The 24,181-nt window shown below is 37.5% G+C and overlaps 1 protein-coding gene across 1 annotated transcript; it reads left to right on the forward strand.

The window, feature by feature from the left end:
• The first annotated feature begins 1,466 nt into the window (after positions 1–1,466).
• LOC108983325 (beta-amylase 8) lies at positions 1,467–23,944 on the forward strand. The gene is made up of 9 exons (XM_018954919.2): positions 1,467–2,026; positions 5,398–5,622; positions 7,396–7,476; positions 8,660–8,863; positions 9,677–9,871; positions 10,069–10,233; positions 11,165–11,425; positions 17,615–17,827; positions 23,640–23,944. Exons 1-9 carry the CDS (start codon positions 1,595–1,597, stop codon positions 23,871–23,873), a joined length of 2,010 nt encoding a protein of 669 aa, XP_018810464.2. The 5' UTR covers positions 1,467–1,594; the 3' UTR covers positions 23,874–23,944.
• Positions 23,945–24,181: the final 237 nt, after the last annotated feature.

Genomic DNA, 24,181 nt, shown 5'->3' on the forward strand with positions numbered 1-24,181 from the left:
TTTTAGTAATAAATATTATAATGATTTTATTATAGTGATTTTTTAATATTAATAAATATTATAGTGATTTCATTTTTAATTTATATATAATAATGATAAATATTATAGTATTTTATTTTTTATTTATATATAATAGTGATTTTATTTTTATTTATATATTTTAGTGATTGTATTTTTTATTTATATATAATAGAGATAAATATTATAATAATTTTATTTTTTATTTATATATTATAGTGATTTTATTTTATTTATATATTATAATAATTTTTTTATTTATATTTAATAGTGATAAATATTATAGTGATTTTATTTTTTATTTATATATAATAGTGATAAATATTATAGAATGTTTGTGAATAGTTATGAGTAGAGATTTAAATGAGTTTGTAGGTCCCATTAAAAATATTTTAAGTTGTTTGACATATGAAATATTTTCAAAAGTACGAGAATACTTAAAAAGTATTGAGGATACTTTAGTACCCAAACATAGCCTAAGTCTTATTAGGTTTAGATACATCTATCTTCTTACCATGGGTGTAACGACACTCGCTGCTGATTTTAGAATAAGGTTTATTTCAAAATTAGTACTTGAGTAGAAACTAATGATACGCTATCACGTGGCCTTAACATGCCATGTGATGCCACATGCTAGGTAATCAAGGATTAACACGTAGTTATACTGATACCACGTGATAATCTCCAAAGATTTGTTGAAAGTACCTCATTGTTAATATTTTAAAATTTAGATATTAATTTAAAAAAAACTCAAAACTATAAAAAATGTAAAATTTTAACGATTATTTCGTTATTAAGTTCATGTGTAGAACATATAAAATATATCACTTACATTATAAATTTTGATTTGTAAGATTTAAATTTTAAAATTTATATTCTAAAATTGTGTTTGAGTAATAAGGTGATCTTAAATATTTTGTGAATAATAATAAAAAAATAATTATAAAATATTAAAGAGTAATGAAAAATAGGTAAAAAATAATAAAATAATAAAATAAAGTGCCCACTTTACTAGGTGTTATATAATATAACGATTCGAGAATAAATTTTTTTAAATAAATAGTAATATCAAAACTAAGGGCTCGTTTAGACAATTAGAATATTTTAGAATATTTATGAATAGTAATGAAATGATTTGATTTAATATGTTTTATTGAGTTTTAGAAAATGAGATAGAAAAAGTTAAATTAAAAATTATAATTTTTTAATATTATTTTTATTTTAAAATTTAAAAAATGTTAATATTATTTTTTTGTTTTGTTTGAAAGTTTGAAAAAGTTGTATTGAATTTTATATTTGAATAATAATGAAATAATAATTAGATGAAAAAATTAAAAATTAAAAATTAAAAAATATTTATAGTTAAGTGATGTTGATTGAAAAGAAAATTACAAAAAAATTTATAAATATCGGATATATAACTGTCCAAACAAGCCATAATACTTTATCACACGGTGTAAAGCAAGGCTGAGCAGCTGGAAGTAGATGGAGACTGGAGGGCTTCCAATGCACTGATACGATAAGTAACGAACAGTACCGTATAGAGTGTTAGAAGCACAAAGAAAAGAGCAAGAAGATGAGCGTCGACAACGACGACGCTACCAATACTAACTTCCAACACCAACACCAAGATCTGGACCACTCCTCCGACTACCTATCTAACCCTCTCCCCCAAATCCTCGACTCTCAGCCTCAGCCCCAGCCCCAGCCCCAGGCGCGGCGCCCCCGCGGCTTTGCGGCCACTGCGGCTGCTGCAGCCATGGGTCCCGCCACAACGGCAAAGGGGAAGAAGGAGAGAGAGAAAGAGAAAGAGCGGACCAAGCTGCGGGAGCGCCACCGCCGAGCCATCACCAGCAGGATGCTCGCCGGCCTCCGGCAGTACGGTAATTTTCCTCTCCCCGCGCGCGCAGATATGAACGATGTGCTTGCGGCCCTCGCTCGTGAGGCCGGCTGGGTCGTTGAGGCTGATGGGACTACCTACAGACAGTCGCCCCCTCCTTCCCATTTGGTTTGTGATTACCCCCAATTTTTGAGATTTCTGTTATGAATTTTCCTCTGAACCTCTTTTTTATTTTGTTTTTTTTTCCCCGGGGGGGGGGCACAAATCTTCAACAGAAATTAGGTTGGTTGTGGTATGTTTGGTTGCTTCGAAAATGTGAGAAGGGAGAAAACCGAGGAGAAAAAGGAAAAAAAAGTTCGGACTTTTTTGCTTTTCCATTACGAAGAAAGCTTAACAAACTTAGAGATACGGGTCAATGGAAAATGGAGGGTCCAAATTATTTGTGGTAGTCCATTCTCCCCATTAATTAGTAAAATAGGAAAAAGAGAAACTGGGAAAATTCTTTTTTGATCAGTAAAGAAGAACTTTATTAATGAGGAAAGTAGGTGTAGCCTAAGTACAGGGGACATATACAAGAGCAACACCCATGCATTATTGTCTAAAGATACGAGGAATTCATGAATGTTCATACCATTAAAATCTATTACAACCGATGAATGGAGTGAGTTATTAAGAAAAAATGATCTAAGTTTGTCCATTTTCTGTTCACGATCCTCTAAACTCCATTCATTCCTCTCTCTCCATGTGCACCACCATTAACTGACTGGACCATCTTCCACATAGCTATTATTTGAGAGTTACCCTAGATGCCTCTCCAACTTGCTAGTAAATCAACCACCCTTCATGGCATCACCCGTAGTTGCCACACTCTAGCAAAGATATCATTTCATAAGCTCATGGCCACATCACAATGCAATAATAAGTGGTCCACTGACTCCCCACTTTTGTTGCACATGTAGCAACAATCCAACATAATGATTTGGCATTTCCTTTAATTTTCTAAGTTGAGAATCTTCTCTAATGAAACTGTCCATACAAAGAAGCTATAGGGGGGGCGCCCCAGCGCAGGGGTGTAGTCTTCCATATATTCTTCCATGATAATGGATCTGTATTTTGTATCATAATGGACTTGTAGAACAAACGGACAAGTGAATCTCCCCTTCTTGGATGGATACCAAAGTATCTTGTTAGCTCCATTCACTCTAGTATACACGTGATTGAAGAAATTCGTAAATGTTTCAATTTCCCAATTTTGTGCTACTTTAAGGAAGATGACATTCCATTGAGGGGAGCCACAAGATAGGTCCAGAAGGTTTGCAATTGAAGCCTCCTGCCTCCTTGCAATACCGTAGATCTTTGGGTTAAGCTTGCTTTAGGGTTCTATTGCCACACCATAAATCATGCTGGAATTTAACATTGGAGCCATTGCCAATTACAAGGCGTATGTATCAAGAGAATATTGTCCATCCTAGATTCCTATTCTTATTTGTTTCCAAACCCCCACCCCATATGGTTCACTCACTTCATTCGAGCACTATCCTCCCCAATATCCACCACATATTAGATCTATTATAGCCTTCCTCGAAACTCCCCTCTCTTTTTGGTATCTCCACAATCACTTGCCCAATAAGGCCTTATTGAAAACGGCCCCAAACAAGAACATCCTCTTCCAGCTAGCCAATGGACGCTTCATTTTTTCCAACACCTCATCCCAGATAGACTTTGACTTGAATGAAGCACCCAAGGGGAGACCGAGATATTTCATTGGCAAGATTGAACTTTGCACCCTAGAATACCGACCTTGAAGGCTCTCAATTTTGCTGGATAAAGTTGTCCCGGCCTTGGTAATGTTTAAAGGGAACATTATTAGGCAGCTAGTGGTTATATTTCCTGTTTGAACATTCATGTTGCTTTTTATTCACGAGATTTTTAGGTGTAGGACCTTCCTATGGTGTGTTTACTTAATTTTTGTTTCTTATTACTCTTGATATAAACCCCATTGAGTGGAATGATTTCCCATGGAAATTATGTAAAGCATCAAAATATAATGTGCAATGCCTTGAAGGCTCTCAATTTTTGAGTTAGGCCTGAATAGTAAACTTGAGTAGGCTTAAAGAGTCCATGTTTATTTGTGTTAGTTTAGTAAATGTAGGACCTTCATACGATGTTTACATAATTATTAGGGTTGGATACATAATTAGTCTACATGGTTTGCCTTGAAATCAAGTTACTCCCCCAGTTTTTTAATTGAAATTTTTACTCCTTATGGTTTTAAGATTAGTCAAATTTTACTTATAAAAGAAAAAGATTAGTCAAATTCGTCCATCTGTTAAAAATTAGTTATTAAACCTTTAGCTATTATTGACGTGGCGTGTCACACCACGTATCAGAAAAAATGTTAGCAAATATTTAAAACAAAAAAGAACTTTTCAAACATTTAAAATTAAAAATTCCTCACCTACAAGTTTTTTTTTTTAATTTTTTTGTTTATGATTTGTTTTTGTTTTAAATATTTTTTAACATTTGTTTTTATTTTTTGTATTTTTGATACATGGCGGTGTGTCACGTTAACAAAGTTAACGGTTTAGTAACTGATTTTTATCGGAGGACCAATTTGGAAGATCTTAAAACACAAGGAGTAAAATGTTCAATTAAGAAACTCAGATCAATTTGAGAAAAATCTCGTGGACTAATTTTACATTCAACCCTAGTTATTATTTCTTAATTGTTTATCAACACAAGTTATTGTTTCTTACTATTCTTGAAATCCCAATGGGTGGAATGATTTCCCAAGGAAATTATGTAAAGAATGAAATATAATATTAATGTCTTGAAGTCTCTTAATATTTGAATTAGGCCTGGATAATAAAGTTTAGTTGACTTAAAAAATCCATGTTTTTTGTTGTTGTTTGTAATGACCCAAGGAAATCCTGAGTCACATTTGAGCTTATATTCCAAAAGGGATAGTAAAGTTTATAATTGGAATTCCTTAAAATTGTTATTGATCATAAGAACTTCCCTTTAGGTAACGTTAGATCCCATGCACGACTCCCCTATACTCAATTCGGGGTATTGCTGTCTCCTCCCTTGAATGGTTGACATCCTTTTTAGGCCATTCCATTGTAGGTGGTATGGTTCAAGTTCTACATTTCTGGCCAGGGATTGACTCTGATGCAGTTTATAACATCAAAGGAAAGTCCAAGTCACATTTAGGTTTATTCTCGAAAAGTACTAATCAAGTTTACTATTGAAGCCCCCTGAATTTAATTCAGGATATTACATTTTTATATGTCTCGGGAAATTGTTGTGCCTTGTGTGTGCTTGACACATGCCATTATTGTTGAAATGAGGTTGAGACACTTGAAGACATCTTTCACAAAGTGCATTTGAAAATGACAGATGAAGTTTCAGATTCACTATGTTCTTGAGTAATTAAAGACGCCAATGCAATGGTCCTTGATTATTATTTCTGTGCCTACAAGTTAGATGCATATTATATCCATGATTTAATGATAAGTAAGTTTTGTATTCATTGACAGGCAGCATTTCCTGTGAGGTCAGTTGAGAGCCCACTATCTTCTAGTTCGTTGAGAAATTGCTCTGTCAAAGCAGCGTTAGACCATCAGCCATCAGTTCTGAGAATTGATGAGAGCTTGTCACCTGCATCTCTTGATTCAGTGGTAATTGCAGAAAGGGATACTAAGAGTGAGAAATATACCAGTGCCAGCCCCATCAATTCAGTTGAATGCCTGGAGGCTGACCAAGTTAGTTCATTTACTAATTCATGTCCCTATGCATGGTGATGCAGGCAGTAAAAAATCAAATTTATTTTTATTTTGTTTTCTTTAATCTGGGCAAGGTAATTTCTGTAATTTTATATATCTGCACGTCGTTTGAAATTTTGGACCGTTAGGTCTTTGCAGTGAATAGCTACCCAAGAATGATATGTTGGTATTCATGGGGTAATTTGGGATCTATTTGAGGAACAGGTAGTTGGGTTCTTTAAGATTGGAGTTTAGGGAATGATAGGCATAGAATCCGATACAAAAATATTGGCTGGACTTTGATACAAAATTGCAAAAGTATTGAAAAGAAAATAGGAAGAATAAAAATGAGACAAATGTATGCATCACAAATAGCTTTCTTAAGCATCGCAGGGGTGTAATGTTGCATTTGGTTGTGATTGTGCTGCTGGAATTGGCTCGTAGCGTAGCGTAGTAAACATCACAATTTTCATTCAAAAGCTGAACAATTACAGCACACATAAAGGTATGTTCATACTACTTACCTCTTAGCAATGCTTCCACAATCTCACTTCATATCTCGTGACCTGTACGAGGTACTAGACGTTACTAAACGTGTTGTAGCATTCTACCCCATTGAACACATATAATGAACTTTATTCTAATAAGATCTTCAGCTATATACTGAATTCAATAATTACTAATATCATATAATTAGTAAAATAATAATGTCATATCTAGTCCTTCAAATACAATTTAGTATGGGGTATATTTTATCTATTCTATAAAATAACATTGGAAATGTTCGATTTATAATAGACTTAATAATACTGAATATTAAAATTCTTGTAGGGGTGTAATATTAAAATTCGAAGTCAGAGCCGGCGGAAGTTTTGCCCAGCCCTATGCAGGGGTGTAATATTGCATTTGGTTGTGATTGTGCTGCTGGAATGTTGCATTTTTAATTTAGGTTGTGATTGTGATTTTAGTGTAGGGGTTTAATGTAGGTAATTTCCTCTTTTAGTGATTGTGATTGTAGTGATTGTGATTGTGCATTTTTTCCTCTTTTGTTTTGTAATGTATGTAATTTCCACATCCGGGGTTCGATTCCCCGGATGTGCAGTTTTTTACTTATAAAAGAAATGTATGTAATTTCCTCATTGGATTTATGTTTTTTTTATTTTTTTTACAGAATTTTTCTGCAATGGGTTGAAACTGAAGCCCACTGGGCTGATATTAGGTTTTAGTATTTTTCTTTTTAAATTTGTTTAACAGGTTTTTTGGAAATGGGTTGAAAGTCAACATAAATTGGGCCTTGGGCTGGCCCAACTCCGATTGGAGTTCCGAACTCTGAGCCCACTTCCGAACTATGATTGGAGTTGGAATTGGAGCGCAGTCATAGTTCGAAGGTGGACTTTCCGACTCCGTTGGAGTTGGAGCCCACCCCTAGTGGTCCTCTCAATTTGTGTTTCAATCAATGCCATTGTCCTCTTCTGCATGCAAAACAAACTTATCAAAAATAACCTCAGCAAATCATTGTCCTTTTATATGCAAGATACAATCATTTGAAATGGACAATGCTAACCTTCATCTGAAAGTTGGGAGTTTAATACTCTGTGTGATATGGATCTGTGTGTTTGCCATAGGTGTCACTATATTTTGTATGATCTTTTCCTGACTTTCTGTTGCTCACTCATGGTGCATTTGTTAAGTTCGGTGGTATTATTCTCTAGGGGACTTCATTGGTGTTTTAGACTGCTGACTATGGAAGCATCTGATCATGTGCTTATGCAGCTTATGCAAGATATTCGTTCTGGGGAGCATGAGAATGATTATACTGGCATTCCAAATGTCCCTATTTTTGTAAAACTTCCAGTAAGTGCTAGCTGCTTACTGCTTACTGCTTACTGCTTACTGCTTACTGCTATACTCTCTTTTATTGATATTAATCTTCTGTCATGCAGGCAATTAGTTATAAGCTTTGCTTTCTTTTTAGGGTTAAATATCAAAATGGTCTCTATGCTTTGCTTTAAAATCAATTTACTCCTATGCTTTTAAATTGAACTTTTTAGTCCATGTGTTTTTAGATTGGTCATATTAGTTACTAGTCAAAAAAAAAAAAAAAAAGATGGATCATATTAGTCCTTTCGTTAAAATACCGTTAATAAAATAATAAATATGCTGATATGGCATTACACTTAGCAGGCTACGTGGCATTCTTTTTAAAAGAAAGCAAAACTAAACAAAAGCTTGTATTTGAATTTTCAAAAAAATAATAAATGTTAATAAAAAAATTTGAAATTTCTAAAATTTTAATAAATAAAGAATTTCAAAAAACAAAAAAGGCTGTTGGGCCCTTGCCAGCCACCCAATCTAGGCCGCCTAAGGGGGTGCCCACTGTCGGTCACCCATAGCCTGGGTGGCCCTCAATGGAACGGCCCAGATTGGGTGGCCCAAGGGATGGTCACTGTTGGGTGGCCCTAGCAAAGTTGCCCTGAGGTAGCCAGATTTGGGGCACCATAGGGTTGAGCTCCACCACCCCTTGGTATTTTATTTATTTTTTGCTTTTTCACTTCATTTTTTACATTTAAATATATTTATCATCATTATTATTTTTTGTAGTTTAATATTTTTAAGATTTGTAATTATTTGTTTTTCATTTTTTTCCAGTTTTCTGGAATTTAAGATGATATTTATTTCTATATACATGTGCTTTGTTGATTTGCACTAGTCCAATACTCATTTGCTAATGTGACATCTGTAATGGTTTACTTATGAAATTTTGGCGGAGGGATCAATTTGATCAATATTACAACTATAAGGAGTAAAATGTTCAATTAAAAAATACATGGATTGCATTGATCTCAAGGAAAGTACATGGACTACTTTTATATTTAACCCTTCTTTTTATCTTTTGATTTTGTTTTTGTATGTTTTCCTTCTACATTTAACAGATTATATATTATGTGTAATTGTAAAATGCTATGAGTTGTAAAATACTATAAGATTTTGTAATTGTTACTATGAGTTGTAAAATAATTAAAGACTTCTGTGGCAGACTGGTGTTATCAACAATTTCTGCCAGTTGGTTGATCCTGGAGGTGTTAGACAGGAGCTTAGTCATTTGAAATCTTTAGATGTAGATGGCATTGTTATAGACTGTTGGTGGGGTATTGTTGAAGGCTGGTGTCCACAGAAATATGTTTGGTCTGGCTATCGCGAGCTTTTCAACATCATCCGAGAATTCAAGCTGAAGTTGCAGGTAGCTTCTCTGATTTATTTGAGGTGGTGTACATATTGTTCTTTGTGTATTTTCCATAGGTTCACAGGTTTATGTATGTACAAGTTTGTATATATGTACCTGGCAGCAAGTTTTCGTGGCATCAAGACTGATGGGATATCACCCATTTTTATTTAGTGTTTTTCATTACTCATGTACAAAATAGGCAATAGGATACCCTTATATGAAAAATGTCTAAGTAAAAAAATATAATTTGTCACCATTTTCATAAATACTGAATTTACTTGTTGGTTCTCAAATGCAATGCTGTTATTTAGTTAAGTGTTTTCATTTTGTGAAAATGTCTTCCCATCTTATTTAACATCAGAGTGTTCATTAAAAAAAAAAAAAAATCAGCACCTATTAAAAGAGAAAACACCAGTGTTCGTATAAGGCCAAGTGTACAGGGCTCACAGGGCTCTTCACCCCTTCTTTATTATCTGCAGCAATATATTTATATGAATTTGTTTTCAAACATTTCTATGTTTTCCGAGTTTCTAACTTTTCTAAGTTTTCATATTGTGCTCACCACCGAGGTCTTCTTATTGGTCTCTAAACTTTTCTAAGTTTTCTTGAACCAGAACTAGGAAAGAGTTTCAAAATGCATCACTACCTAAGTTTTCCATGTCTTAAATTTTAATCCATGAATCTTTTCTAATAGGAATGAAGGGTTTTGATGAGAAATATTTTTATGATTGCCTTTTAAGGGTTTCTCTAATTGACACTGAATTTTGCAATGAAGTAAATATTTTTCATAGTTTTTGAGTAGCTTTTGGAATTTCTTAAATTCTGAAGGTTGTAATGGCATTTCATGAGTTTGGAGGAAATGAGTCTGGTGACATGTTGATTACCCTCCCATGTTGGGTTTTGGACATTGGAAAAGAAAATGGGGATATATTCTTCTCAGATCGTGAAGGAAGGAGGAATACTGAATGTCTATCTTGGGGCATTGATAAAGAACGAGTTCTAAAAGGAAGAACTGGCATTGAGGTAGGAAATTTGTTATGCTTGTTCTTTTCTATTTTTTACCTTATTACAGAAAATGAAGCTGTGACAAAGTTATGCATAGTTGTTTGATTGAACTTCTACTGAGGATTTGTTCTATCTTGGTTTGTTTCTTCCATTTAGTTAATCACAAAAAGGTTGTGCGTTGCTGTCTTATCCATAGCAGTCTCAAATATATGCAGGTCTATTTTGATTTCATGAGAAGCTTCCGGATGGAGTTTGATGACTTGTTTGCAGAGGGTCTCGTTTCTGGTATAGAAATTGGACTCGGGGCATCTGGAGAGCTGAAGTATCCATCCTTTCCAGAAAGGATTGGATGGAGGTATCCGGGTATCGGTGAGTTTCAGGTATCTCTTAAACCTAACTACTACATAAATATATTCATGCCTACACATGCATGAACACACACAGACACATACACACATGTACATAGTGATGTGTGTACATAGTGGCATATGCATTCACTTGAAAATTTGTGTAACAGTCAGTAACTCTACTTTTTAATTGACTCATCAATCTTTGCAACTTAGGGAGGGAGTTCCATAATTCTTTTTAGGTGCGTGTGCGTGTCTTCCCTTTTTTTGCGAGTGAAATAATTTGAGAAATCTATGTAGAGCTCAAAATGCACGCCCAAGCATATAGGATGTATAAAAGAGAAACCTGAAGCTCATCTCATTAAAGTCTATTACGGTTGTCCAAAGAAATAAACTATTGAAGAAATAAGTTTATAAGTTCTTCCATTCTCAGCTCCCAGTCTTCAAAATTCCTATCATTCCTTTCCCTCAATGCCACACTAGACAGATTATCTTCCACGCTGTTTCGATCTGTTTATTGCCTTCTTGAGAAAAGGGCTATAAATGTTGCGTTGAGGATTTTTACAATTCTGTCCTCAGCTTGAAAGTCATGGAAAAGACTCATTAGGTCTTCTTTCACCACCTCCCTAAAATTTTACTATGTATAGATTAACATAAAAGTAATGCAAACATACATCACAAGTGACACTCACAAACACTGAGAAAGAAAACACAAACTTGCTAATATATGCGTGGGACACATACTTTTCTTTTTCTGAGCTCGTATGGCGGTTGGAGATTTTTGCTTTACCTGTCGTATATGAGTATGTGATATCATATAACCCATTCAGTTGCTTGTTATAGTTCTGTACATGTTTCTATCTATCATTAATTCTTCAACAAAAGACGTCATGCATGCTATTTCAAATTCTAAATTATGCTCATTGTAATTCCACTCAGCTTATACTGATCACATTTATGGCAGTGCTATGACAAATATTTACAACAAAGTCTGTGCAGAGCAGCTAAATTGCGTGGGCACTCATTCTGGGCTAAGGGTCCTGATAACGCTGGCGAATACAATTCTAGGCCACATGAGACTGGTTTCTTTTGTGAACGAGGTGATTATGATAGCTACTATGGCCGCTTTTTCCTCAATTGGTATGCGCAGTCATTAATAGAACATGCAGATAATGTATTGTCACTTGCAAGCCTTGCATTTGAGGAAACAAAAATAATTGTTAAGGTATGTATTGGTGGGTATCTACTCAAAATTTAGTATGTTTAAGTTGTATTTTCTTTTCTCTGTACGTATGACTAACTCAAGCCACTAGATTCTGTTGGTGCTCCTTATGCAATTATAATCAATAATATTTGATAGATGCCATTGAAATCCAAAAGAAGCATTGGTAATATCTTACTGGTATTTCAAAAAAAAAAAAAACAAACAGAAAAAAACAAAAATACCAGTCATTTAAAAAAAAAGTTATCTTACTGGTATTTCAGTCATTGCCTGTCTTTTCATCCCATGCTTCTCTGCAAATCATGATTCTACTCTGGAGGGACCCCTTCTGTAACATCTATCATCACTTTCCAAAAAGTCTGTGTTGACTCAGTAACTAGATTAGGGAGTTCTATTTGGAATTTAAATTTGATTCAATTGGATAAATTGCAGTTATGACTGTTGTACAATTGGCCTTGTTTTTCTGTCTTTCTTCTTATTAATTAGATATTCAAACTTATATGCACATGCTGCACCTGCATTGGCAAATTCTTGGGTGCCGAAAAATATTTTCCGAACATCAAAAACTAAAATAATAGAATTTGCCAATGTCTTGTCATAGCTTTTGTTATCGAATTTACTACGTGCAATATGATATGCCTTTTCACCTTTAATGAAAGGGTAGTGCTTGGTATCATATAACCTTGCTCAATAACTAAACTTAATTTGTGGAGTTCTATTTTGATTTTAAACTTGATTCTGGTGGATGAATTGCACCATAATTGTGACTGCCCTACAGTTGGCCTACGGCCTTGGTCTTATTGATTTGATATTCAAACTTGCAAGCACATGCTGTACCTGCACTGGCCAATTAGCAATTTAGAAGTATCTCCATCCTCTAAAAAGAGTGAACATTTTTTTGGGTGTCCAAAATTTTTATGAAGGTTAGAGTCAAATAATAGGGTTGGCCAATGTCTCAATTTACTCTCTCTCTCTCTCTCTCTCTCTCTCTCTCTGTCTTCTCTCTTTTATTTTTTATTTTTTATTTTTTTTATCTCCTGTATTACACGCAATCTGATTTGCATCATATAGTCTGTCTTCACCTTTATCACCACAAGGCCTCGACCTCTTGCATTGTTAAAAACTGATTCAAGCAATGACCAAGCAGAAGTCTTTATACAAAGAGTTTTCAAGAATATGATATCCTATATAATGCTGTTTCTAAATTTAAAATGAATGGGAACCTGAGCATGTTGTGAGATGGTTGATCCAATATTCAGTTTTTTCAATTTTCAGATTTTTTTCTTAAGTCCTTAATATTTTTACACTTTTACGTGTTTTTTTCATTTTAATTGACTCTTGTAGATAGTTTTTAATTTATTTATTTCAGTCGTGTTTTTTTTTTTCCTTTAATTTTAAGTATTTTTCATTTGATCTGGGATGTTCATAGGAAGCTTTTTAATTTTAAAAGCTATTATGCATTTGCTACATGTGGCATCATTTCATTGCTACCGACATGGTCAGTGTCACATTACATTTTCTGTCCAAGATTGACGAAACTTGGACACAGTGACCACTTTAATAGTTGGGCATTACCCAGGGGCCAATTTGAAATAAAGACAAACTCCCTTGACCAATACAATAATTCTTTCTGTTTTTTTGATAAGTTTGATTTATTAAAGAGCAAAAAGGGCGATGTACATGTACACAAGGATTATGCAAGAGAAACATGAAGTAGAACAGGTAAAATAATTAAGAAAATCCTGGAAGCTGAAGATAGAAAAAAAGCTGGTCTTGCCACCATCAACTGTAGCGCCCCAATGGAAGACCCAAACCACATGGTCTATATTCCAAAAGGATTAGTCAATAATACAACTAGAGTCCCATTGGAACATTATAAAAAGTAAGAACTTCTTCTTCCCAAGCAATGTGGGATATCATACACCACCTACCATTATCCTTATCATATAGGGTATCACAATTTACTCCCCTTAAATTTCCGACATCCTCGTCAGGCCTGTCTGTCATAGGTGGTACGGCTCAAGTCCCACATTTCTGTTTGGGATACTCTGATACCATTTGTAATGCCCCAATGAAAGGCTCAAACCACATGACCTATACTCCAAAAGGACTAGTCAATGGTACAATCGAAATCTCATTGGAATATTATAAAGAGCAAAAACTTCTCATTCTCAAGTAATGTGAGATCCCATATACCACCTACCCTTATCCTTATTATATGGGTATCACACCAATAGAGGTGGAATTGGTGAATGAGCAGTCATACATGGTAGTATTGGAGGGGCTGACATGCTCCTTGACATCCTGGCACCATAACAGGGACAAGTAGAAACATGGTGGGGGGTGAAGTTACCATTGGGAGTGGAACTGTGCAGTAGTCAAGGAGGCAGCATGTCAGACCGTCTGTTGCTTATAATACCAAGGTTTATGCAAGAAGAGCGGTGGAGATATCGAAGGTGATTTGGGAGAAAATTATGCTCACAATGCTCTTATGGGTCTGAAAACACAGCTAATGGATTCTAAAGAGGTGATGAACAATTTAATTTAAGTGTGTGGATGAAGGCTTGGGCTTGGAGTGTGGCCTGTACAATCAAAAAAACCTGCAGGCATACTTGGCCTAGCTATTTTTAATGGCTGTGGCAAATCATTGAGCTTATCTAAAGCTAATGAGCTGAAATCCATTAAACCCACTGAACCACCGGATAAGGGTAAAGTAAAAGTGGGGCTGTGACTAATGGAGATAACCTGGCCCAAGGCTGTGTGGCGGCCAGTCAAGGATGGAGCTCACCATTTGTATACAAAAAGGGTTCCTCTTCGGCTCTTGGAGTAAACACGCTGGCAGGCAATGATGCTCAAAATTGTGCGTCGTTTGGGTAATCCACTCTGGCAAGGGAGAATGGAAAGGAGGTGACAGGGGACAACACTTTTGGTGTAGCAGAAGATTGCATATCAAAATCAACTGGATTTGTTTGCCTTCATAGCCCCTAATCCCAGGAACTTTGTGGAAGGTCTGATGAAGTGGAAGAAATAACTAAACTTGGTTCTATCCAACTTAATGGATAATAAAAGTGGAGCTGGGGTATTGGTGCTCTTCATTGGGCTACACAGTAGGGATGGTCGGACATAGTGCCATGTTGGTGGTGTGGGTGAGCTGATGGAGTTGTCACTGGTGCGAAATGACGGGGGAATACTTGGGGTCAAGTACACAAGTTGAAGCTGATCCTGGGGATGACCTTGTCCCCTTAATCTTTTTTCCTTCGAGTCATAATATAATAATTTTATCAACGGATTGGGTATTAACTAAAGTGAAGAAGATACAACAATGTGGGGGGATTTCATGTGATGGATTTGAGGATCAATTCGTGGCATTGCCCACTACCATTGAGGCGAGACACTTTCACGTAATCTGTTTGGGTTCAAAAAGGTATAGGAAGTTAAAGTACTTACCTGGTTGATCAATTATGACACAAAATAAAGGAGTTCAAACCTTGGCAAGACCAAAGGGAGGGCGACGGTAGTTATTAAATGAAGCCTCATATATTAAATTTGGAGAAGGTTTTATGCGATTTCTTGTGGTAAAGGAGAATATTATGATGGTATTCCAAGAGTTTTACTCGTTTGGAAAGTTTGAGAAAAGCCCCAATGCCACCTTTAGTGTGCATCCTCAAGAAAGCTGGGGCTTTAGATATGAGATATGATATTTGCAGTCGTAGGACGTGCAAGCTCCATGCACTCCCTCTGGAAAAGTGAGTAAATTTGGGACCCACATGAAAAAATCATTTTTTTAATGGTGGACCACACTTTATGATTTATTCATGTGGGTGCCAGATTTACTCACTTTTTTTAAAGGGAGTGTGTAGGGCTTGCACACCCAAGGATTGTATCTAGCATTACTTGACAGATATTAAGGATTATTGCCCTATCAGTCTCGTAAATAGGGTGTATAAAATTCAATTCTTTCCAAAGTTCTTGCTAATTGTTTGAGTGAGGTTTTGGGAAAGATCATTTCAAAGCCTCGAAATGAGTTTTTCAGGGGTAGACAAATCCTAGACTTGGTACTCATTGTTAATGAATGTGGATGGTAGAGAAAATTATAATGAAGTAGATATTTTATGCAAACTAGATATGGAGAAGACCTATGTTCATGTCATCCAGGGATTCATACATTATTTGCTCAGGAAGGGTAATTCTCTATATGCTCATTCTATAAGGCATTGTTTTTTTACCTACGAGGCATCACTAATTAGGATAACAATCCTTTTCCTTGGAGGAGCATTTGGAGATGTAAGACGCCAGCCTTCTTTGTATGAACAGTTTCCTTGGAGAAGATCGTGACCATGGACAACCTAAGGAAATGTCAAATCATCGTAATTGACCAACGCTGCACGCGTAGAAAAGATAAGGAAACAGTGGATCACTTGCCTACTTCATTATGAGGTTTTCGAAGTCTGGAAAATTTTCTGTGCAGAGTTAGGTTAGCATGGGTTATGTTGGAGGGGCTATTGATCTTCTCATCAACTAGAGAAGTCTTTATGGCATCCCGTTAATTGCAACAGTATGTAAGATCGTCCCCATATGGCTTTTGTGGTGCATTTGGAGGGAAATAAATGAGCAGAATTTCAAAGATAAATGTCTCTTCTTCAATATGTTATAGGCAATAACTACAGATTTTTATCAGCTCAATTTTCATGATTACTTCATTTTTTTTTATGCATCTGAAATAGGTGTTTTCTCTTATATATGTCCTGTGTACTTAGGCTATGCCTATTCCTCTATTAGTATTAACAAATTTCTCTTACCTGTGAAAAAAAAAAGGTTTTGAAGAAGAAAGGCTTGAGATCCACAATTGTCTTCTCTGAGTCTTTTTTTTTTTTATGACTGGGAACCACCCCACAGTAGAGCCCTTAGGACTCACCCATGGAACCTAAACCCCGGGGAGATGTCTTCTCACAGTCTTCTAAAGTTGGATCATTTCTTTCCTAATATGCATCACACTAAGAATGATTTCCACCAAGTTTCTTTTTTATGATAACCAAGCCCTTTTCAACACACAAAGAGAGGCAGGACCCATATTCAAAATTAAAAAAGTTGATTATCTTTTACTCTCATGAACTACTTCCCCTTTTTCATTTACCCCCTTAAACTGACTCAATGCAATTCAGATCCTAATTTAAAGCTTCATTATTAGTTACCGCATTTTGTTAAAAATAACCATTAAATTTTTCAGAAATATGTATAAAAAGACAGGAATGCCCATGACATATAGTTTTTATAAGTGAATACTATATTTAAGCTTTTTCAATGAAGTGAAGGTTAATTAGGTATTATAGAAGGGGGTAACTTTTATAACAGCACACTCTCTTGCACTTTAAGCTCACAAAAAGCATGCTTTCGTAAATACGCTTTGTTTTTTGTTAATCGTAGAGCTCTGGTCAATCAAATATCGATCCATCTTGAAAGCCGTCTTGGACTGTTATATTGATTTCAAGGCATATACATCACACATGACAACATGAGTGCCATGGTATGCCAATGATCTTTAACATCAACTAAATACTTACGAGTATATGCTTGCATCATTTTTGGGGTATTGAACTGCTATTTATAATTTTTTTAAAGAATTGCAAAAGCACGCTTTCTTGTGCTTTAAACTCACACAAAAAGCGTGCTTTTGAAAGAACACATTGCTTTTGTTAAGTGAAGTACTTTGGCCTTAAAGCATGCCTTTACAACATCTTTGGAATAGAGCAGAAGTTTGAGAAGCATGTATGAAAAGGATTGGAATTGTAAGTAGAGCTGTCACGATGGATTTTGCCTTCCTTGCCTTGCAAACAATTTTACGAGGGTGCGGTTGTTTAAAATTCAAACCTTTTTCAGTGAGCATAGTAGACAATTAGATGTGGAATATGGATCTCACATTAAGTCAATGTCAAACAATGGTGTGAAAGTACAAGTTTAAAAGTTGATACTCATCACACACAAACAGCACATCACAACTTGCATAATTCACTAGATGGGATTGAATTCTTCCTGACCTGCACTCTGGATGCTTTGATAACTTTTGGATATTCAATTTGGAGCTAAACATACATAGATACTTGGTGGTAGTGGTTTGTGATAACTATCATATGATGGACTTCTTGCCAATTAAATAAACAAACAAAGAAATAAATGAAAGATGCTGATGTGCAGGTTCCTGCTGTTCATTGGTGGTACAAGACTGCTAGCCATGCAGCAGAGCTAACGGCAGGATTCTATAACTCTACGAACCAAGATGGATACTCTTCGGTATTTGAGGTTCTGAGAAAACACATGGTGACATTGAAGTTTGTTTGCTTGAGGTTGCACGTTTCTGGTCAGGAAAATGATGAAGCATTGGCTGACCCAGAAGGTTTGAGTTGGCAGGTGATTCCCACTTTTAATGTGTTATGACTTCCCCATTTGCTCTCTATTGGCTATATAAGCTTTTCTTTTGTGGGAAATTACTTGGAGCGTTTGACATACAACCTTGTATTGTATATTGGTGTGCAGGTTCAATAAAAGAAAAAAACATTTTTACTTAAATAGGTGGATAGGTTTATCTCTAGTATAGGTGACCAATATTAAGCCACTTTCTCTCCATACATGTGCGAAAAAGTTTCACTTTTTTTTCTTCGTCGATGAGAATGGTGGTTAGTTAGGTGATGTGTTTACATTGAAGGTGGTTTGGATGGGATTTGCAAAGGAGCTTGTGATTGAAGCAAACCTCTTCATAGTGGTGAGAGAAGGTGGACTAATTCGTATCTTTGAGAGAGTTAGGAGGTTCAAACAAGAGTTGTTACTGGGGCTGGGTACTGCAAAATGGCTTGGAAGAGCTCTGGTGGATTGCGCGATAATCGAAAGGAGGGACTTTTATACGTCAATAAGGGAGGGCCACAGGAGTGTCATAGCTCAGCGATGCTCGAATAACTAGGGTAGATTCTTGGAAGTGGCAGCTTACGGTGAAGGGAATCGCCGAAGTTGTATTATTATTCCTGAAGGTGAGGGGGCAAGGGGTTGGAGAAGAATGAATGAGGTATTATTGGAGGCTACCCTGGTGGACAGAAATAACGTAGGGTTTGAGGGTGGTTTGCAGCGGAAGCCATGAAAAGAAACTGAGGTGGGTTTGAAGTTGTACAACTGGGGCTGGTGGGGGAGCAATTGGTTGGGAAGGTTCTGGTAGGGGGCACTTCGAGGGCGACGTGCATCGAGCTCCTCAAGTTTTCTTTCGGGAGCGTGATTATGGTAGAGACGTGTACTGCATGGTGAGGGAGGTGCTGGAGCAGTTGAGGTACCTGCAGAGGGAGATGGCTAAAGTGGTGAGGAGTGTCGGGGTGTTTTAAGGAAAATGATGAAACGGTGCGTGCGGGGGGGTGGGGGGGGGAACAGTGAGTTTAGGGGGTCTCTAGTTGTACATAAAGGGTTGGGCCACCAGGCCCGTAACTCTGATGGGTTTGGGCGGGGTCACCAAGCCCATAACTCTTCTGATGGGTTTAAGAATAGCCATCCAATGGGCCGTTCAGAGAGGCAGGGGTTTAAGCCCAACAAGTGGAGGGCTCGGGCAAGAGAAGTGTCAAGGCCCTCACTGCTGCAGACGTTGACGCAACGCCACCAGAGGGTGGTGGACGTGCCGGAAACTTCATCGCGTCGGCTTCAGAAGACGCCGACGAAGGTGGTGGCCTCGTCGGAGATTGGGCTGGTACTGCAGGTGAAGCCAACAGAGTTGGTGGAGACTCTTCCACCACAACCGAGATGCGGGGGTGGAGATGACGGGTCGAGGAATGGACAGAAAATGCTGACGAAGTATGGGGGTGAAGTTGAGGGTCCGGCGAGGCCTTCCAAGTCGCTCAGTGGAGTTGAACTATTGCTGTGCGACATCTCTCTTCTAGGGAATGGGCAGAATTAGTCGACGAGGTGTGAGGGTGGAGATATAGTTCCGGTGAGGCCTCTGGAGCTGCCTTGTGACTTCATTGTTGGGCAGAATATTCTTCCTCAGGAGAGTGGGTTGTTGGGGTGTGAGGGTGGAGACAACGGTCTGGCGAGGAGTCCCTCTGGCTTGCACACTCACACCGTTGTGGTGGGAGTTAGCGAAAAAATGGGAGTAGATGATTCGGCCAGTGAAGATCTCTCTCTCAGACGAAGAGAACCTGGGAGGGGAAGTGGGTTTCGTACTCGGGGATGAGGTTTTGGAGGAACAATTTGAGTTTAGAATTCAGAATCCTATCCCTTTGAATGGTTTGTTTCCAGAGCAGTCTAGTGTCTCAGATTGGGTTTTTAACACAGTGAAGGATATACAGGACTTGGTGGGTTTGAAATGTCAGGGATATGAGGAGCAATTCATGGCGCTACTCACTGCCATTGAAGTTGGGCACCAACAACAAAGAAAAGCTGGCTCTAAGAGACAATGTGAACTTAGGAGGCTAACCTGGTCCATGAACTCTGAAGGTAGTTCTAGTAGGGATAGGTCTAAGGGAAAATGACTGGCCTATCTCAAATGAAACAAAAAATTGTCTCGTGGAATATCTGTAGACTAAATGAGGCCAGTAAGCGCCTTCAAATGAGAAACTTACTGCGAGGGTGGAAGGCGGACATTGTGTGTTTACAGGAGACGAAGTTGAAAGTAATTAATACTAAAATTGTAAGAAGTATATGGAGTCGTGTTCATGTGGATTGGGTATATCTGGCAGCTGATGGGGCTCAGGAGGTGTGTTGGTTATGTGGGGGACCAAAGGGTAGTGGAGAAAAGGGAGGAGTTCATAGGGTTATTTACGGTAACATGCTCTTTTAGGAGTGTGTCAGATGGTTTTTTGTGGGCCTTTGCAGGTGTGTATGGTCCTAATACAGACACTGATCGTAGATTATTGTGGGATGAATTAGTTAGAGTTCACAGTGTATGAGACCTTCCATGGTGCATTGGAGGAGATTTCAACGTAATCAGATTTCCCAATGAGAGCTATGGTAATAGAAGAATGCGTCCAGCAATGTCAGATTTCTCGGAATGCATTTTTGAGTTGAATTTAGTGGATCTACCAATGGCGGGGGGTACATGCACGTGGGCAAATAATCAGACGTGGTCTCGATTAGATCGATTCCTAATTTCTTTTAGAGTGGGAAATCCATTATCCGGAGGTTTGGCAAAAGAAATTGCCTCGTTTGTGTTCAAACCATTGGCCTATTATGTTGGATTGTGGGGGGATTCAAAGAAGACGTTGGTATTTCAAGTTCGAAAACATGTGGCTGAAATCAGAAGATTTTGTGGATATGGTCAAATTGTGGTGGTTATCTTATCAGATACAGGGTAATCCTAGCTTCATGTTTGCAAGTAAATTGAAAGCTTTAAAACAAGATTTGAAGCTTTGGAATTTACAGTCTTTTGACAATATTGGTGAGCACAAGGAAAGTAAGATAAAGGAAATCCATGAGTTAGAAAGGTTACAAGAGTCTAGGAACTTATCACAGGAGGAACTAGCCCAAAAGTTAGTGCTGGTTGCAGATCTTGAGAGGATCATTCTACTAGAAGAGATTTTGTGGCGGCAAAAGTCTAGAGCATTATGGTTGAAGGAAGGAGACCGAAGCACTAAGTTTTTTCACAGGTCGCCAACTCTTAGAGGAGATCCAATAATATTGAGATGCTGAAAATTGATGGGGCTATTTGTAAGGAGGAGCAAGTGATTAATAATCATGTGGTTGGCTTTTATGAACATCTACTAACTGAGCAGGAGGTTTGGTGACCTAAGCCTGATGGTTTGATCTTTGGCTCTATTGGGCCCATGGATGGTAGCTGTTTGGAGAGGCCTTTCGAGGAAGTAGAGGTGTTTGATGTGGTAAGGAAAATGGCTAAAGACAAGGCTTCAGGTCCTGATGGAATTTTTATGGGTTTCTTTCGAACATGTTGGGATGTATTGAAGAAAGATCTCATGAAGGTGTTCCAGGAATCCCATTCGGTCGGTAAATTTGAGAAAAGCCCAAATGCCAATTTTCTTGCTTTGATATCAAAGAAGGTTGGGGTTGTGGAGATTAGAGAGTTCCGACCCATTAGTCTAGTAAATGGGGTATACAAGATTCTTTCTAAGGTACTGGCAAATCGCCTTAGTGAGGTAGTGGGACAGATAATCTTAAAGCCCCAAATGCTTTTGTAAAAGATAGACAGATCTTAGATGTGGTTCTCATTGCAAATGAATGTTTGGATAGTAGACTGAAAGATGGCAATGCAGGGATTATTTGTAAGCTTGACAAGGAGAAAGCATAAGATCATGTTAACTGAGATTTCCTTCTTAACCTTCTTGGGAGGTGTGGTTTTGGGGAGAAATGACGATCTTGGATCCGTTGGTGTATATCTACGGTGAAATTTTTAGTCCTAATAAATGGTAGTCCAATAAGTTATTTCAATAGCTCACGAGGTCTAAGACAAGGAGATTTGTTGTCCCCTTTACTCTTTGTTATTGTGATGGAGGCTTTGAGTAGAATGACCACAACCATGGCACCAATGGGCGTGACTGGTTACTCAATTGGATCTTCGGGAGGGGGATTTATTAATATCTCATTTATTGTTTGCAGATGATACTTTTATATTTTGTGAGGTAGACAATAATCGGGTGCGAGTATTGAAGGCTCTCTTATTGTGTTTTGAAGCGGCCTCGGGGTTGAAAGTAAACTTAGACAAGTCAGAGATGATGCCTATTGGAGATGTCCAGCATATCGGATAGTTGACTAACACTATGGGGTGTAAGATTGCCTCACTCCCTATGACATATCTTGGTCTTCCGTTGGGGGCTGCCTCGAGAGTGGTTTCTGTATGGGATACAGTCATTGAGAAAGTAGAGCGTCGTCTAGCAGGCTGAAAGAGAATGTACCTGTCAAAAAGTGGTAGGATTACCCTGATAAAGAGTACATTATCTAATCTACCGACCTATTTCTTGTCCTTGTTCCCCATTCCAACAAGTGTGGCGCTATGTATCGAGAAATTACCGCGTGATTTCTTGTGGGGTGGAATTGGTGAGGAATTTAAATTCCACCTAGTCAGGTGGGAGAAGGTTTGAGAATTTGAGAATTTTTAATCGGGCGTTGCTTGGTAAATGGTTGTGGAGATACCATAAAGAACTAGAAGCTCTATGGAAGTTGGTGATTGAGAGCAAATTTGGTGGTTTATGGAGGGGATGGTGCACCAGTGAAGTGAGAGGGGCATATGGAGTGGGGTTGTGGAAACATATAAGAAGAGGATTGGGGGTCTTTTTTCGTCACTCACAATTATGCTTAGGAGATGGGGCCAGGATCAACTTCTAGTATGATGCTTGGTGTGATAATGGTGCTTTAAAGGATCTATTTCCTGATCTCTTCAGGGTTGCTAATGATACAAAGGTTTCAGTGGCGGATGTCATGGTGTTAGTAGGGGAACAAATCTAGTGGAACATCAATTTTAGCCCCTCGGCAAATGATTGGGAAGTGGATAGCTTTGCAGCCTTTTTCAGACTTTTGTATTCTCTCAAACCGAATAATCAAAATGCCAACTCATTGTGGTGGATACCTTCGGGTGGTGCGTTCTCAATTCGCTCGTTCTATAAATCTCTTTCACATGAGCTCCCTATTCAGTTTCCTTGGAAATGAATTTGGAGACACAAGGTGCCCTCTCAAAGCAGTTTTTTTTTTTGTGTGGACAGCTTCCTGGGGTAAGATCCTCACAACGGATAATTTGAGGAAACAGGAAGTGATCATCGCAGATTGGTGTTGCATGTGTAGGAATGAGGGTGAATCTGTGGACCATCTTCTACTACACTGTGAAGTAGCTCGAGGGTTATGGAACGAGGTATTTAGAATACTAGACTTGGTTGGGTAATGCCCGAGTCAATAATGGCGGTTTTGGCTAGCTGGACAGATCTAAGAGGAAATCGGCAGATCAAGGATATTTGGAAGATGATTCGTATTTGCATCATGTGGAGTGTATGGCAAGAGCGTAATGAACGGACGATTGAGGACAAAGAGAGATCGATGGAAAAACTTATTGCTTTTTTATTTAGAACTTTTTGTACTTGGGCCTCTTCCGTTAAAGATTTCCATGATTTCCTTGTATCTAATGTACCTACGTAATTAGGGCATTCTTTGTACTACACATGGCTTTGCCTATTCTTTTATTAATACACTTTGATTACTTATAAAAAAAAAAAAAAGGTGACCGATATTAAATACTCTTGCATTCCTACAGGTTTTAAACTCAGCCTGGGATCGAGGATTGGCTGTAGCTGGTGAGAATGCACTTCCATGTTATGATAGAGAAGGGTACATGAGCATGGTTGAGATGGCCAAGCCAAGGAATGATCCTGATCACCGCCACTTTACATTCTTTGTATATCAACAGCCGACCCCTTTGGGTGAAGGAACAATTTGCTTACCAGAGTTGGCTTACTTCATTAAATCTATGCATGGTAAGGATTCTTAAAGTTCAATCTGATTTGTTCTGCGCATGTTTCTACATTTGGAGCTAAAAGTTTAATGCTTCCTTTCTTGAAAGTTTTCAGATGTGCATTTTTTTTTTAAATAAGTAAAAGAAATTTCATTAATACGAAAGTAGGCACCTAATTATATAAAAACCTGGAAAAAGATACAAGAGAATGCACCCAATTAGGAACTGGAAAAAGATGCAAGTCATACAAACTGAGCCCATTAAAATCAATAGCTACAGCCCACATAACAAAGTCTTGGAAAAGAAATTTCTAAATCACCAGAGACAAATGGGTGTCATCCTCT

Source organism: Juglans regia, chromosome 2 (assembly GCF_001411555.2).
Source record: "Juglans regia cultivar Chandler chromosome 2, Walnut 2.0, whole genome shotgun sequence".
Classification (NCBI taxonomy): Eukaryota; Viridiplantae; Streptophyta; class Magnoliopsida; order Fagales; family Juglandaceae; genus Juglans; species Juglans regia.